Source organism: Plecotus auritus (genome assembly GCF_963455305.1).
Source record: "Plecotus auritus genome assembly, chromosome: 7".
NCBI classification, from domain to species: domain Eukaryota; kingdom Metazoa; phylum Chordata; class Mammalia; order Chiroptera; family Vespertilionidae; genus Plecotus; species Plecotus auritus.
The window spans coordinates 141,433,192-141,448,522 of NC_137774.1; the positions used below are offsets into that span (position 1 = coordinate 141,433,192).

The 15,331-nt window shown below is 40.7% G+C and overlaps 1 protein-coding gene across 13 annotated transcripts in view; it reads right to left on the reverse strand.

Annotated features, from left to right (window-relative positions):
- Window positions 1-15,331, reverse strand: part of MAST4 (microtubule associated serine/threonine kinase family member 4) — a 310,042-nt gene that overhangs the window by 58,932 nt on the left and 235,779 nt on the right. For all 13 annotated transcript variants that reach the window (XM_080677583.1, XM_080677591.1, XM_080677587.1 and 10 more), the window contains 4 exons: window positions 13,399-13,477; window positions 7,012-7,169; window positions 5,037-5,112; window positions 2,616-2,825 (listed from right to left, as the gene is read on the reverse strand). In XM_080677583.1, coding sequence (XP_080533709.1) covers window positions 2,616-2,825; window positions 5,037-5,112; window positions 7,012-7,169; window positions 13,399-13,477 — 523 coding nt within the window. The remainder of the gene's footprint in view (window positions 1-2,615; window positions 2,826-5,036; window positions 5,113-7,011; window positions 7,170-13,398; window positions 13,478-15,331) is intronic.

A 15,331-nucleotide genomic window follows, 5' to 3' on the forward strand; every position in this document is an offset into this window, starting at 1 on the left:
TCAAGCTATCCAAACCTAGGGAGACCTGGTTTGGGTATGCAAGAGAATGACAATGGGAAAAGTGGCTGGGAGGCAAGCCAGGCGGGCACACAATGTCACAGCTGGGAACCGACAACAGTGCATCGTGGGGAAGGCAAAGCAAGTCCCCACAATGCTGCTTTATCCAAAAAGGGTACGTTCCCCTGTGACCTTTTAGCGCCAAACTCTGAAAGGACATTGTGGATGTGATTGTGAAGATAGTTCTGATTTTCACAAAAGGACTGAAGGAAATGTTTATCTGCAAAGATAAATAAGAAAACATTCTTATTCAGACCCAACAATGCCCTTTATGCCACAAGTACACATGCTTCTCTGCCCCTAAAAAAGAAATTTCTCTAAAAATCAACATTTTTTTTATTTATTATGTGGCCCATTCTGATGATTTTTGAAACCCTAAGATTTTTTAATTGCCACGAACAATCCGTCAGGTCTCTCATACAGAAAAAAAATTAAGTGCAAGATTTCAGTGTAAGTAGCTTTCTGTATTGATTGTACCCTTTTTAGGGAATGTCCATGATGGAAGGAAAAACAGGACTAAGCTAGTAATTATAGTAACCTCCTGGGACAGAACATGGAATTCAGAAAGAGTATCTTGCAGAGGCCTCTTCTGTCTAGAAAGGCTCCGTTTAACAAATATAATTTTTAAGTTATTCTCATAAAAGTAACATGCATAGTGTTTCCTGCATTTTCCAGAAGTTGACTTAATTAAAAGGAACAGCAGAATTAGATTACCTGACAACAGATCGGAATGGATGGAATATTTTGGCATGCATACACACGCATCCTCTTCTTCCCACCTGCCTCCCTCCCAGTTACTGAGGGGCCAAGTAAACATCAGCCATGGGGCCAGGTGCTAGAGAGTTAGAGATGATTTGAGGGTGATCCTTGTCCCTCAAAGGGCCCATGGTATGCTGGTGAACTGAGGCCCCAAAACAGATCAATACTGTGTATTGTGGTTAAATGTATTGAGATGAGGTGTGTGACACAAGCCACGTTATGGTTTTTACTTGTAGGCAGAATGGAGCCACTAAAGGATGTTAGATAGAGGTTCTTGCAGTTGCACAGAAGTATGAATTTGAGGGGTTAGGGATAGATGGGGGCAGACCAATGAGGATGAGGGCCTGAGCCTGGTAATAGAACAGGAGGGAGGATTTGAACTCATATCAGTGAGTTTAGTGAGAGTGTGTCAGAAGCCAGTTATTCTGCACATGTGGGCTGAGTCCTCCCCTGCGTCGCACCTTATCCTAGGTAAACAGAACAGACAATCTCTCTGCCCACACAGACATGATGTCCTAGTGCAGTGCTACTCAAATGGTGGCCTGGAGACTGGGACCAGTTCTCGAGCCGTTATCAGTCTGTGATGAGAGAAGCGCAATGACTGAGAATAAGCATTAGCAACCCTTACAGCAATTCTACATGCTGGAACCCAAATGCATGATCATTTGCCTGTAAATTAATTTTCATTTTAATTTATAGGAGAATTGGTCCATATCAAATTGGAAATTAACACCAAAAAATAAAATAAAACAATGTGTTCATCCCCAAAGTCAGTCAGAGAAACACTGCCTTAGTGGTTGTAATAGGTTGGAATGTGAGAAATGGGAACAGAGATGAGAAAACTCAGTTGGGAGATTAGGATGGGAAAGGGGATAAAACAGTAGCTGCTACCCAGAGCGGGATCTTCTCATCTTGCCACATCTAAATTCCGTAGGGGCAAGGACAGATGAATTTCTAGGTAACTAAGATGCTAATATTTTCCTTCAGCTTCATGCAATTATTCACATATTCATACTTAGAGAAAACCATCTTCGATTATGTTTACATGGGCATAATTTATTCCCTATGAGATACAGAAATACAATATACTCTACTATATAGGCTAAATAGGTTTTACTTGTAGGCTGTGGCTTATCAATTTCAATCAGAATAGCAACATTAAGCAGTAATTCCATTCCACCATGCACACTCCCTTCCGGTCCTGGGGATTATCAGGAGTGAGGCCTGCAGGAGTTAGACCTAGACAAGCCCTGTGTTTACCTATCATTTCGGGAAATTGGATATTTCGTTAGAAGAAGAACTGACACTAATGAAAATCTAAGTGGCCATTTACCGCCCAATACCACATGCAGGTTAATTAATAGGACACAACAGCCTGGAAGAAGGCAACAATTTTCCATTTAGCTTTTCCAGATATTAGAACTAGATAGCATCATCAAATAACACACATGCACTCAGGCAATTTATAATCTATAATAGCTAAGGGATGGGGGGAATCATTGCTTCAAAATCCTTCACAATCCACTTATCCTGGAGCCATGAGCTGTTGGGTCCCAAGGTTCCTGTAAAGGTTATTACATTAACTTTCTATTACTATAAATGAGGACTGGAATCCATTTATGGCAAGTAGCAATCAGGTGGTATTTTTTCCCTGCTTCATTTTTGCTTCCCTGGAATATGAACTCCGTCGCACGGTTAAAACTTGTTAAGCAAACACTCTCATAAAATGTTTTTACCCTCCCCGAGCCAGGGGAAAGGCAAAATAAGTCAGCAAACTCTATATACCGTGTGGTCCTTACCTCCTGTAGCAATTTGTCTAATTTGTGCTGCAATTCAAGGAAGTATCGTGAGGTGATGAGGCCCTGGTGGGATTTATCCAAGCAATCTCGAGCCAGCTCAATAATCTGGTGGTGAGTGAAACTGAGCACCCCATCTGCCAGGGGGAGCACATGGTCAGGGGAGTAGCTGGTGATGATTTCCTTCAGACGGTCTTCCATCTGCGCGGTGGCCTATTTAGAGAAGATGTGCACACACAGATGTAACAAGGAAATACACATCTGGACAATTCAATCATCACGCTTCTCTTGCATTTTCAGAGACTTCCTTACGTTTTTAAATATAATTCTAGAAATTAAATTTGAAAGAAGCCTCGTTTCTGAATGATACTATACTGGTGCACACGTCACTATATATTCCTCAAAGCCCGTGGAATGTATAGCACGGAGGGTGAACCCTGATGTAAACTAAGGGCTTTGGGTGGTGATGATGTGTCCTTGCAGGTTCATCCATTATAACAAAGGGGCTACTCTGGTGGGGGATATTGATGGGAGGGGGTTGTGCATGTGTGGGGTCAGGGAGTATTTGGGAACTCTGTACTCTCTGCTCAATTTTGCAGTGAACTGAAAACTACTGTAAAAAACAGTGTATTTGAAAAAAAAAAAAAGAAGAAGAAGAAGTCACACCATGTGGAAGGAAGATTTGAGGTACGGAAGGGAAACTGAATGTCCCAGGGCAATAATTATTTTTTTCCCTATACCCTATCAAATGTGAAATGGTCCATGTAACCTTCTTCAGGTAACTTACTCTCCGTGAAATGTTATGCTTTCACTTCAGATCTTCAGTTCTTTTAAAGACACTGTCAAAAGTATCGAATGGCTCTTTTTCTCCCTGTTCCCCCATCAGGACTGTCACTGGAGGCCCACAGGGTAGGCCAAGTATGTCCTCGGCCGTTTTCATGTACCAGGAACCAGCATCTTACACCACCTTAATCCTTTCCTCAAAAAGCTGCATGACATGTGCAAAAGGCCAAGGGGGTTCCCTTGGTAACATAAACCTAAAATGTCCTTTCCAACGTCCATTTCCTTGCCTGTGATGCCCCATTGCCTAGTCCCGTGGTCGGCAAACTGTGGCTCGCGAACCACATGCAGCTCTTTGGCCCCTTGAGTGTGGCTCTTCCACAAAATACCACAGCCTAGGCGAGTCTATTTTGAAGAAATGGCGTTAGAAGAAGTTTAAGTTTAAAAAATGTGGCTCTCAAAAGAAATTGCCATCATTGTACTGTTGATGTTTGGCTCTGTTGACTAATGAGTTTGCCGACCACTGGCCTAGTCAATACTCCTCACTGTTGGCTGCCTCACCAGGGAGGTTCCCTCTGCCTCCTGCCCCCTCTAAAGTTCTAACCCGTATTAACTACAGTCAGGACCCGCTTCCCCAGGGAACAAGTGACATGTGATAAATAGCTGAAACGGCTTTAATCAATGGCATCAATGTTAGGTTCATTACAAAAAATAAGTACTCTACTCCTGATCTGTGAAACCAAATTTCCTTTTGTTCTCTTGCCCAGGGCTGTAAAGGTGTGGGGGGGGGGAGGAGGAAAAGGGATGAAACGGAGAAATGGCCTTCTCCCACACGTGCAGGACACTTTGGTGGAAGAGCCGTGGAAATGAGGTGTCGGAAACTATCGTACAGCAGCTCCTTGCAGCCAGGGTGCCTGGCAACAACCATTCACCCAGGCCTCTCAGGCTCAGTTCAAATCCCTTTTGCAAGCCCTAGCCAGTGTGACTCAGTTGGTTGAGCTCTGTCCCATACACTGAGAGGCTTCGGGTTTGATTCTGGTGAGGGCACATGTTCGGGTTGCATGCTCGACCTCCCGTAGGGGGTGTGCAGGAGGCAGCAGATCAATCTTCTACTCTCACATCCATGTTTCTCTCTCCCTCTCCCTTCCTCTCTCTCTAAAATGAAAAACAACCAAACAAACATATTTTATTTTAAAAATTCCTTTTGCCACTCTAATGGGGAACATGGCACTAATAAGATTAGATATAGAATTGGTAAAGAGATACGAAGTCATAAAAACAAAACATTAGGCTGAAAAAATAAAAAAGATTTCCATGACATACCAGGCTTCTAAGGAAGGACACGGTCTCTGCTTAACAAGACCGCGGGCCCAGAGCAAGGGCACGAGGAGCAGCAGGGTGGAGAGGCCCCAGTGGTGCTACAACAGCGGGACTCACTTGGGGCCAGTTCAGCACCAGACTGTGTGGCTAGCTCTCAGCAGTTTGTAAACATGTTCAGTGACTCCATCTTTCTAAGGAGGCTGTGCTGTTGTATACAGGTCATTTCTAGATGGAACCATTCCACCCCTTACAACCACCTTACGGACTCTAAACCTACAGTGCCTGTTTGTTCCAATGCCAGGCACCTTCAATTCAACTCATTACCTTTGGGAACCTTTCTTTGTAGACATGGTTCATCATAATTATTTCATGGTCACAGCAGGCGGGAGAACGTCCAGGGCTGCAAGCAAAGCAAATTACCCTTTTAAACTTGCCACAGCGTGAAATGAAAATAAGCCTTTTATTTATAAACAATTGGTTGCATCAAAAGTACTATGCAACCTTTGTAAAAAAAAACAACACCAAACAAATGCATTAGGTACTAAACTACAAAATCATTCATTAGTGCACACATACCTTCCCACAAACATAGAGACACCCTCATGAGGATTCGAAAAGCAAGTTCAAGAAGTGGGATGCCACATATTAATTACAGCTGCATGTATAACTCAGGAAACGGTCTTAAATTGAGCTTACATTCTGTATGGAACATGCACTTGTGCATGAGTTCTGGAAATCAGTTAGTGAACTGCAATCAATATAAAAGCAGATAGGGTGGCCACAAAAACAACCTCAAGCCCATGTGGAAGTGTCTAATTTCACACTTTTATCATACACCTGCGCTCTGCCACGGCCCACTGAAGAGGGTTAGGAGCCTTCCACGCACAGGTGTCAGCATTGAAATCCATTTTCTAGCCTAGCAAACATTTATTTGGGATGCTGAGGTGGGCATTGTGTACAATATGAAACAGGCATACAACTGTGGTGCGTTTTTCTTTATTTCAGTAGCAGGTCTGTGATCCTTCTTAGTGGTATGTGGTCGTGCAACTTCCGTGTGAGTATTTATATTCCCAGGAGAACATAGTTTGCACTAGAGATCCTAGAAACTCCTTTCATAAAACTAAAGGGCAGCTGTGTAGTAACATACAGTGTCATTAAATGCAGGCATAAAATTGGTCTTTTATTCCATATCTCAAAATATTCTAACACATCCTACAATTACCAAATGTGGTGATATTTGTTATCAGTGTATGATGCTATATATGAAGCATACAGAGGGGAAAAAAACCCTTCTGAGTAAACTTTAATATTCAATTGTACTCCTGACAAAATATTTTTTATAATAAAACCTTAATATGTCAAAGTGTACCAATTCTATACCATCAGATCTGCTACTTGGCGGACCCAGATGGCTGCCCGATTCCCCTGCAGTTGCTGGGACTGGGGTTAGTCCCTCCAGAGATGGCCTCAGCTGCAGAGTCACCTCCCCCAAGGCCACACCCTTCCCAGGGGAGTACGTCCAGCAACGGAGGCGGAGATGTAAAGGAAGGGCCATTGGACCTGGAGGTACAACTCCGATGGGTCATGTCACCCCAGGGCTCCCTGTGGGGTCGGCTACACTGTGGGCCTGTGTGGCAGCTACACATCTCCCTGTGTCCCATGCTGCTTCCCCTCCTTCCGCAGGGGTGGATCCCAAGCACTCCTCATAAACATCCCGATCTCTGTTTTAGAGTCTGTTTACTCAACCATCAAACTGTGACTTCTGAAATAAGGTCAAAATAAAACTGGCTCTATTTTTTGTCAAAACATTTGAACTACATTGGGCATCCACAAAATTCAAGGGACACAGACGGCTAACAGTTTGTTCAAAATCCTGGAGAAAGGAACGAAAGCTCTCGGAGGGCTTTTGTAATGTAGAATCTAAATTCCACATGTGAATTCAATGTGCTGTCTTCCCTTTCAGCCCAACTTCTCCCTCTTAAATTATTAACTGCTCTTGCACCATAATTCGATCGTCTTGAAATTTCCAAAGGCTAGAAGGTCTTATAGATCCTATAGCCACTGTAATTACTGCTACTACAGCAATTCGTAAGAACTGTAAGAATTTAAAAGAAAAATAATATGACCTCTTTCAATGGTAATTAATAACATCCTGTGCAGATGGGAAAATCACACTATAGTTATAGCAGTTCACAAATCAATGAACACATATATGAATTACAGGACCAGAAGTCTTCCCTTGAAAGGATTAAAAAGAGGCAATCCAATTAAGCAACATTTTTCAATTGGGTCTACACACCTCAGACTTCGGGAACGGGGGCGCATAGGGGTGTTCCTGCATCTGTTCTCCGTGGCGATGCTTTCGGTGGTACAAAAATGTTTCGATAAGAAGTGTAATTCATCTGGTGTTGGTTGGTATGGTAACTGGTGCAACTTCTCCTGGGAGGAACAGGATGACTAAAACAAACCAGAGTGAAGTTATGTGACCGCCTTAAGAACATTAGGGGAGGGGGATAAATGGTGATGGAAGGAGACATGACTTGGGATGATGAACACACAATACAATATACAGATAATGTGCTACAGAATTATAACCCTTACACTTATATAATGTTATTGACAAATATAAGCCCAAATAAATTCAATTAAAAAAAAAGTCTTCCTATATATATATATATATATATATATATATAAAAGCATTAAAGCTTGATATCCCACCATTTTACATTGTTTCCTTTTCATGTTGTAAGTAACTAGTGCCTACATGATAACGCCTTAATACTTTCTCTGGGAGGCCAAAAGGGCTTCTATATTTCGTCTCATTGGTCTATAAGATGATTTCCCCAAAGAGTTTCCTCTCTGGAGAAAACCCAGGCTCTGAAAATGGATAGGACCCAGTCAAAGCCGAAGCAAGAAAATAACAACTGGAGTGAGAATTTGGGTGCATTAAGTGACAGATTAGCTCTCAACAGAGTATAATACACTTATTTCTACTGTGGCTTATAATCAAGCACTGTGACTGTGACTTGTATGATGCGTGATCATAAATTAGGAACTGAGATCTCTTTTCAGAGCATGCTGCCCTTTGGTGCAACTACCACTGATATGTGTCCAGGGTGACAAAAGGAACAAAGAAAGATTCTTTTCTCAATAATGCCATTGTTTTAAAAACTGGAATTTTTTTTCCTTTTTTTCTTTGACTAAGACTATCATTTTTTAATAGCTTTAGTGGTGGTGAGTTTTTAATCCCTTGAGTTTAGATTTACTCTTTGAAAATGTTCATTCAATACTTGGAGCAAGGTAAGGTAGGAAAGGTGAATGGTTAAATCACACTGCTTTTAATCAATCGGAAGAATAAAACTATAAAGCAGAGACTGATGTTTTTATTGGATGATGATCACTGTAAGCAATTCTAACAAGAGACTGATAAATTTTTGAATAATAGAAACATGGTTAGAATAAACATATTTGGAAAGATACCACTCATTTAAAAATTCAGTTATAATAGGATTTTTTCATTTAAAAAAGTCATTAGGTTAAGAGCACACTTCATAAACCCTGAAATCATAATGCAGTGACACTAGAAATGAGTGACTAGAGCTTAAAAATATACTGATACCTGGAAATTATAGACCACTGTACCAAGTACATACAGAGATAGAGATTTTTCTAATGTAATGAGATTGTTTTATAAACCATTAAAATGAGAACACTACTACACAGGTTTATGAGATAAACCAAAACTCCACTCAGAAAGTACAGGCACAGCCTTTAAACCCTTCACTATGGAAAAACAAAAACACATGTATAAATTAACTCAAGAAATAGGCAAAAGAATAAAAACCCAAGCAGGAGAGAAGCAGCTGTGATAAAAGCAAAAATAAGGAAATTAACGAACAGAAAAAGAGAATTAAGAATGTGTACATATATCTCAAAGGTAAATCCAGGTCCATAATTCTGTATCTAAGATTTCAAAACCTGGAAACCCAGAAGTTAATTCTTAAGTGTATAGTAATCCCCTTTGATGGCAAAGCATCAACTGAATGGATGGCAAGCTACTTAAAAATGTGTATTTAATCCACTTAGTGTGAATGTTGACTCAGGTTGCTGTAGAAATTTAATATATTTGGTTATGAGCTGCTGGGCCAGTTGCTGCTGGGCTGTTGTGTACAGTACAGGGATCATGTTACCTTTCTAAAATGTGAAAATTAATTCCAAGTTAATCTGTAGCAGGCTCCAGAAGTTCACATAAGATATTACACTCTTGCATGAGAATGATCCCAAGAGACTCCAATGGTGGGGGGGGGGTGGGGTTCCCCTCTGTGGAGGGCGGGAGGAGAAAGGAAGGGATCGGGTGGGAGGGGCTTTCATGGTATAGTTAACACTTTATTTATTAAACAAAATAAAAATGTATCTTTAAAAATAGTTGCAGCAAAGGTAACAAAAATGTTAACAGGAGTTAATGCTAAGAGGAAAATAATGTGGTTATGCCATATACAGCCATATAACTGAACTCCATAAGGAATGTGTAATGGGGAATATGTAAGACAATGGTGCAGGGGTGGAATCGTGTAACCTCCACAGTTTAAAGAAGCATGGAAGCTCGGAGCTGCTCTGGGGAGAGAGCCTCCTCTCAGTGAGAGCAAGCGAGGTGTGAATGGGAACAGGTGACAACAGGATGAGTCCACCTGGGAACAACTGCAGGCCCCAAAATGCCCTGGGGAGTCAAAAGGCACCAAATGGGGCCCAAGCAGTGAGTGGGTCTAGGACAACAGAGAAATGCAAGGCTCAGTTTCAGTGACCGTCAGGGATGCAAAGCCAGTGGAGAGAGCGTCCAGGACAACAGAGGGTGTAGGTACTGCCCCCCAAGACCTCACACCCCACTGAAAGATACCTCCACTGGTCCAAGCATCCTTAGAACACCACTCTATAAGAGTTTCAGAATTAGTTTCTTAATTAGCTGAGCTCATTACTTTACATTTTTAGCATGTTCTCTAAGTGTGGTGCCAGTGAGTCTCACCCAACTAGTTTGCATATGACCTTTGACTGTATCATAAGTTAAATCCACTTTCAAAGAGTGAAGACTGACACAAAAACTGTGCTGCTAGTTCTCAAGGCAATAAGAAGTCACCCCAAAATGTTCTTAGTAATGATATCCTATACAATAAAAGGCTAATATGCAAATTGTCCCCTCAAAAGGGAGTTCGACTGGGAGTGGGGCTGGCTGGCCAACGGCCCGTGGCCCCTCCCCCTTGCCGGCCCCAACCTCAACACCCCCCTCTCCCCGAACGGGGGCAGGGGCAGCCCACCAACTGCCTGCGGCTCCACCCCCACCCATGATTGGCTCCCCCACCATGACGAGGGGCGGGGCTGGCTGGCAACAGCCCTCGGCCCCTCTCCCCAGCTGGCCTAGCCCCACCCATGCACTAATTCATGCACTGGGCCTCTAATCATTCAAATAATCATTTAGTCTCTCAAGATAACCATTTTGCAAAGAACAGTGTTCATATGCATGCATAATTTTTTACTTGTTATCTATTTCAAGTAATACCATTTTAGAGTCACATCTCATATTTAAGGCATATTCTGATTTCCTCTTTCCCCTAGCAGAAAATAATTTATCTGGTAAGAAATGATCCTCCGATTGCTGCAATTCCATATGACTTATTTTAAAATTAAAAATTATGAATGTTATCTGAATATTCTTTAAAAGTTCCACAAATTCATTTTAAGTTCAAAATTTGAAGTTAAAATAAGTTTCAACACTAAATATTCTCAGGAAGGACCGATTAAACTTCATATGATCAAATCTTTCCAATTTAGGAACATAGCATTTTTAACACTAGCCAGTTTTGCAGTTTCCATAATATCCAAGAACAAAGACATGATATTTACATTCCAGGGTAAGAAGTTTTGGAATTCAGCTAACAACACAATTGTCTGTAAAATTTACACTATATTTTCAAAGTGTTTGTAGTTTTATTTGTATATATTCTGTATTTTTATTTAAAAAATAACTAAAATGCATTTCTGATTGACCAAATAACTTGTTAACCCAGAAATTGAGAATCTGAAAGTGATTCAGATTAGATTTAGAAGAGAAGAAAAAGAGACTAATAAGCAATTTTGATAAGTTTTTGCCCTAATATTTAAGATACAAAAACACAAAGAAACTGAGGAAAATGAGAAGTAACTCTTCAACTTTTCAGTCATAATTTTCAGCAACAACCAATCGGGAGAAAAGGCAGCTGAACCTCTGTGTGGCAGCACCTACACTCCACAAATGAGAGTGCCTTGTGTCCTTCGGTAAAGAGAGTAATTCTGAAATCTAAAATTTCATTTTGAAGGACAAAACAGGAGTAGGAGGTCAACAGTGATATGCCACCACTTCAATAAAATACACACAAGAGAAAAGCTGTCTTACCTCTGGCCAGAAGCTGTTAGAAACACCGAGTATGTGTGTGACTAACCACTGTCCCAGGGGGCTCTTCCTTAGGCACATATGGAAGTCAGGGACAGCAGGGACTCCATTCTGACAGATGGCTAGGTCAAGTTTATAAATCACAAGGTTTGTTTGAAGAAACACCATGTAAATTTCTTAAAAAGAGCCAGGAGCCTGAGTCTAGCTCATTTACTGTGTTCTTCGTGTTAACATAAGGAGGTTGGTACACACAGCCCCTCAGTTCATTCTCTGTGCCTCACATTTTTGATCCAAAAAATGAAGAAAAAAACAGCAACTACATTACAGGGTATGTTGCTAGGATTAAATGAGCAAATGCATTACAAATAATTAGACTAGTGCCGAGTACATAAGTATTTAAAACTTGTTTTTAAAAATTATTTCTACCAAACACAGCCTGGTTTTATGAAGCTCATCCTTTAAAATAAATAGGTACACTTCTAAAAGTGGTGTATGATTTACTAGTTGGAGATAGAAAAAGAAAGATCCTGTACTCTTCCTTATTTCTTCTGGCAAAAGAGAAATTTCGATGTCTCAATTACAATAAAATTTGACTGAAGGGCAAAACAAGGCAATATAGTTGAAATAAAAATATGATGTGGAGTTAAAAGACATGATACACATTTAGGGCCTGGGGAGGATTAAATGAGAATACGTATGGGAAAGACACTGAACAAAGCCACTGAACAAAGAACCAAGCATTCTATTTATTGGTGACTGGTTCCTAATTGGAGAAGCCGAGGGGTCTAGGGAAGAACAGCACTTACAATTTAGAAAATTCCACTTTTGTTCTTTTTGGTCAATAAATTTTGGCATTTATATTCACACAGTGTTTGTCCATGTTTTCAACATCTAAAATATGAGCCAATAACCAATGACAGTTACTGACACATTAACTGAGGGTGACTTTACTGTCACTTGGTGATCTTCTTATCCACTGAAGCCATTTAGGAGTTTCAAGCATCCTTTTCTGCTCTGAGAAGGATGTGCCATTGAAACTACTCAAGGTTGTCAGGATGTTTCACAAAAATGACTTAAATGGACAATAAACTCATATACCACAACAAAATGGAATAGTAGATAGGAAAATAAATGACCTCCCCTCAATAAAGTGCTATAAGGAAATGGTAAAAATAATCCAACAGATTTGAATGAGTCACTTTTAAAGGGGCCCCCCAAACCCACATATTTTGCATCTGGAATTCGGAAACATATAAGATAGTAATGATACCAGTTAGATTTTATAAATTTAATTGTAGTTTCTTTTCAATTTAAGTGTTATTAAGTGGTTGACTTTATAATGCTTAGCACGGTACTTGGGTCTGTGGAAAAAAAAAAAAAAAAAAGAACAGTAGATGGAGAGCCTTCCTCAATAAACCACAGATTTTGACAAAATGGAAATGAACCCAAAGGGGTTCTAAAATCACCAGGTGACACTCCTGGCTGGGACAAGAGCATTCAGACCACCCATGGGTATTCACTGAACGAATACAACATACCTGGTCTTTATAAATGACCAGCTTCTAAGGCTCTGCAGACAGAGATCCCACAGCATCACTGATTTAAACCGAGAAAGCATCTATCTAACCTGCCGGGTCGTTTTCTGGCATTATTAGGGCTCTTGTTGAAATGCTATAGCTTGGAACAAGAGAATATCCTCCTTCCTCTATCCTTTTTCATGGTCTCATCTTGTCTCTTTCTTTATCTTAACTTACTACGAAGTTCTTTTCATCTCTCCTTAAAAGGAAGTTCTTATCCAGAAGGCACAAATTTAAGGCTGGCCATTTTTTTTCTTTGAAGAAGAAAAACCAACAAAACAAGAAAATACCCCAAACAAACAAATACTCTGCATCTAAGCCCCAGAAGAAAACAAGACCCAGGCCATCAAGTGGCATTGTCAGTGTTAATATCACTGGCGTGGAACCAAAGCAGTAAAACTAGATTGTGTTTTCCACCCCAAACTACAAATGGTATGGAAAGGAAAGCTCCTGATCTTCAAACTTACGATCCTGGGACTTACTCAATTGGTGCACCATAGTGTAAAAAAAAAAGCTTGCTGCAAAAAGGATGTCCTTTTTATGTTTGTTAGCTCATCATTTGATGTGTAACCTATTCAGAGTGACAGACATACAGCATTTATCCTCTCCTCCCAACCCGGAAACACCCAGAGAAAACAGGGCCTAAGAGCTGTGGTTGGTGAGGGAGAGGGGAAAGTCAGACACTTACAGAGACGGTGGAGCTGGGCGTGTTTGTCCCATAGCCAGAGGAGGGGAGAGAAGCCAAGGACCAGCGCCGTCCATCAGTTCTGTTGAGAAGATGAGATTAGTTAGGCCAACAGTGGAGTGCCGTGACCCGGGAATCCCAGAAAAACCAAGTACTTTTAGTCAAACAAATGACACAAACATGGTCAGTGAGGATGTGGAAATGTTCAGCAGGGGCCAGAATAAACAAAAATTATACAGCAGGTTGACTTTTATCTCAACTGAATCAATATGTCCAAACAAGGAGAAAGTGAATGGGTTGATCCATATTATTGATCTCTCACTAATACACTTCGACAAAATGAATACCTGGGATAATTACAATGGTCAGACTCAGCAGATTCAAACGAATCAAAACAGAAAAGGAGGAGGAAAACACTCTAATCTGGAAACTGATAACGGGGGCCGTGATCTGGAAGGGCCTGGATTCCACGTGCTGCAAGCCGGTGGGGACTTTCCTTACATCCTAAAGACAGTTCTGCTTATTATTTCCAAGGGAATAGTCCGGCTCATGCTGCCTGGGGAAGAAAGGATCAGCAGGCTCATGGCTGGCTCAAGCCTTAAGTGGCAAATGACTTTGGCACTAAGAAAGTGTCTGACCTTATGCTCAGAATCTCTTAAGAGTGATTCCATTCTGACATGACCTGGCTTTAGAAAGTGTTTCAACTAAAGCCTCTTGCAGAGTTTATGCGTATGCAGCCAGCTCTAACTGTCAGCAGGGGCAGAATAAAGATGTTGTGCTAGGGACGAAACTGAATGCAAAGAGTGGAGTTGTCCGCCCCAGTCTTAGAGCCAAAGCTGCCAGGAGTCTTAAAAGAGAGTAGTTTTACCTCCAAATGGTGATGGGACGGGTAGCTCTCTGGGTTGAATGAATTAGGGTCATTTCATGGGTCTCAGATGAGTTAATGAAGTAGTAGAGACAATACTGTTGTGAAGGCAAGGAGACACCAGAAAGCAAATTTTCTGAACTCTCTGACCTTCCAGAGCCATTGCTTTATTAGCAAGGAGGAAACAGGAAAAACATGCTCTATGAAGAGCTACACTGCATCCTCAGATGGAGTGTCAAACACAGACTTTTTATAGTTGATGATTGTATTAATTTACTACATGAGAGATGAGAGTGGACCACGTTTATCAGACATATTCACCATAAGTTGAAGTCAGGGAATTTACAGCATTAGACTTGAATTTGAGAAATGTCACAATTAGATGTTCATGTAAAAAAACTGACAGTTCAGCCTAAATTACGTTCAAGGGAAAATGTAATCCTAGGCTACCATGGATGCTGCCTCCGAGAAATGCAAATGGTCCACAAAGATGAAATGGAGAGTTCCAAGTGGACAAATCACAGCAGGACTACAATGTGAAGATTTCAGTAACATTTACCTGTCATTTCTGTGACCATGATTGGAGTACAATTGAATCAAGAATGTTTTAAGAGAAAGAAGCAAAATAAGATGTTTGTAAATATACCAGAGAGAAGAAATGGGGAAAATTAAGTCACATGTTCTTTAAAAATATTTTTAAACCACTGAAAATGTCCAAGGTTTAAGAAGAAAACAATTATAGTAACATGCTTCTAAAGATATCCAGCTATCAAATAAAAGGACACAGGGTGGTCCTGTTTTCTTTGGCTACTTATGACAGACTTAAAAACCAATGCCTGTACTTTATAGTTTAAACACCTCCAATTTTTAAAATCAAGAAAAGGCTATGATTTTAAAAGGATTCCTTAGTCCATTTAATAGCAATTATCAGAAACTGGTCTCTGGAAAGAGTAAGGGACAGAATTTCCCCCACCATGATTTTGTTCTGTGATTCATTAACTCTCCTTTCCCTCAGGTATCGATGAACTTTTTTCAGACGAATGAACAATTCCAAGAGGAGTCATGTTCTTA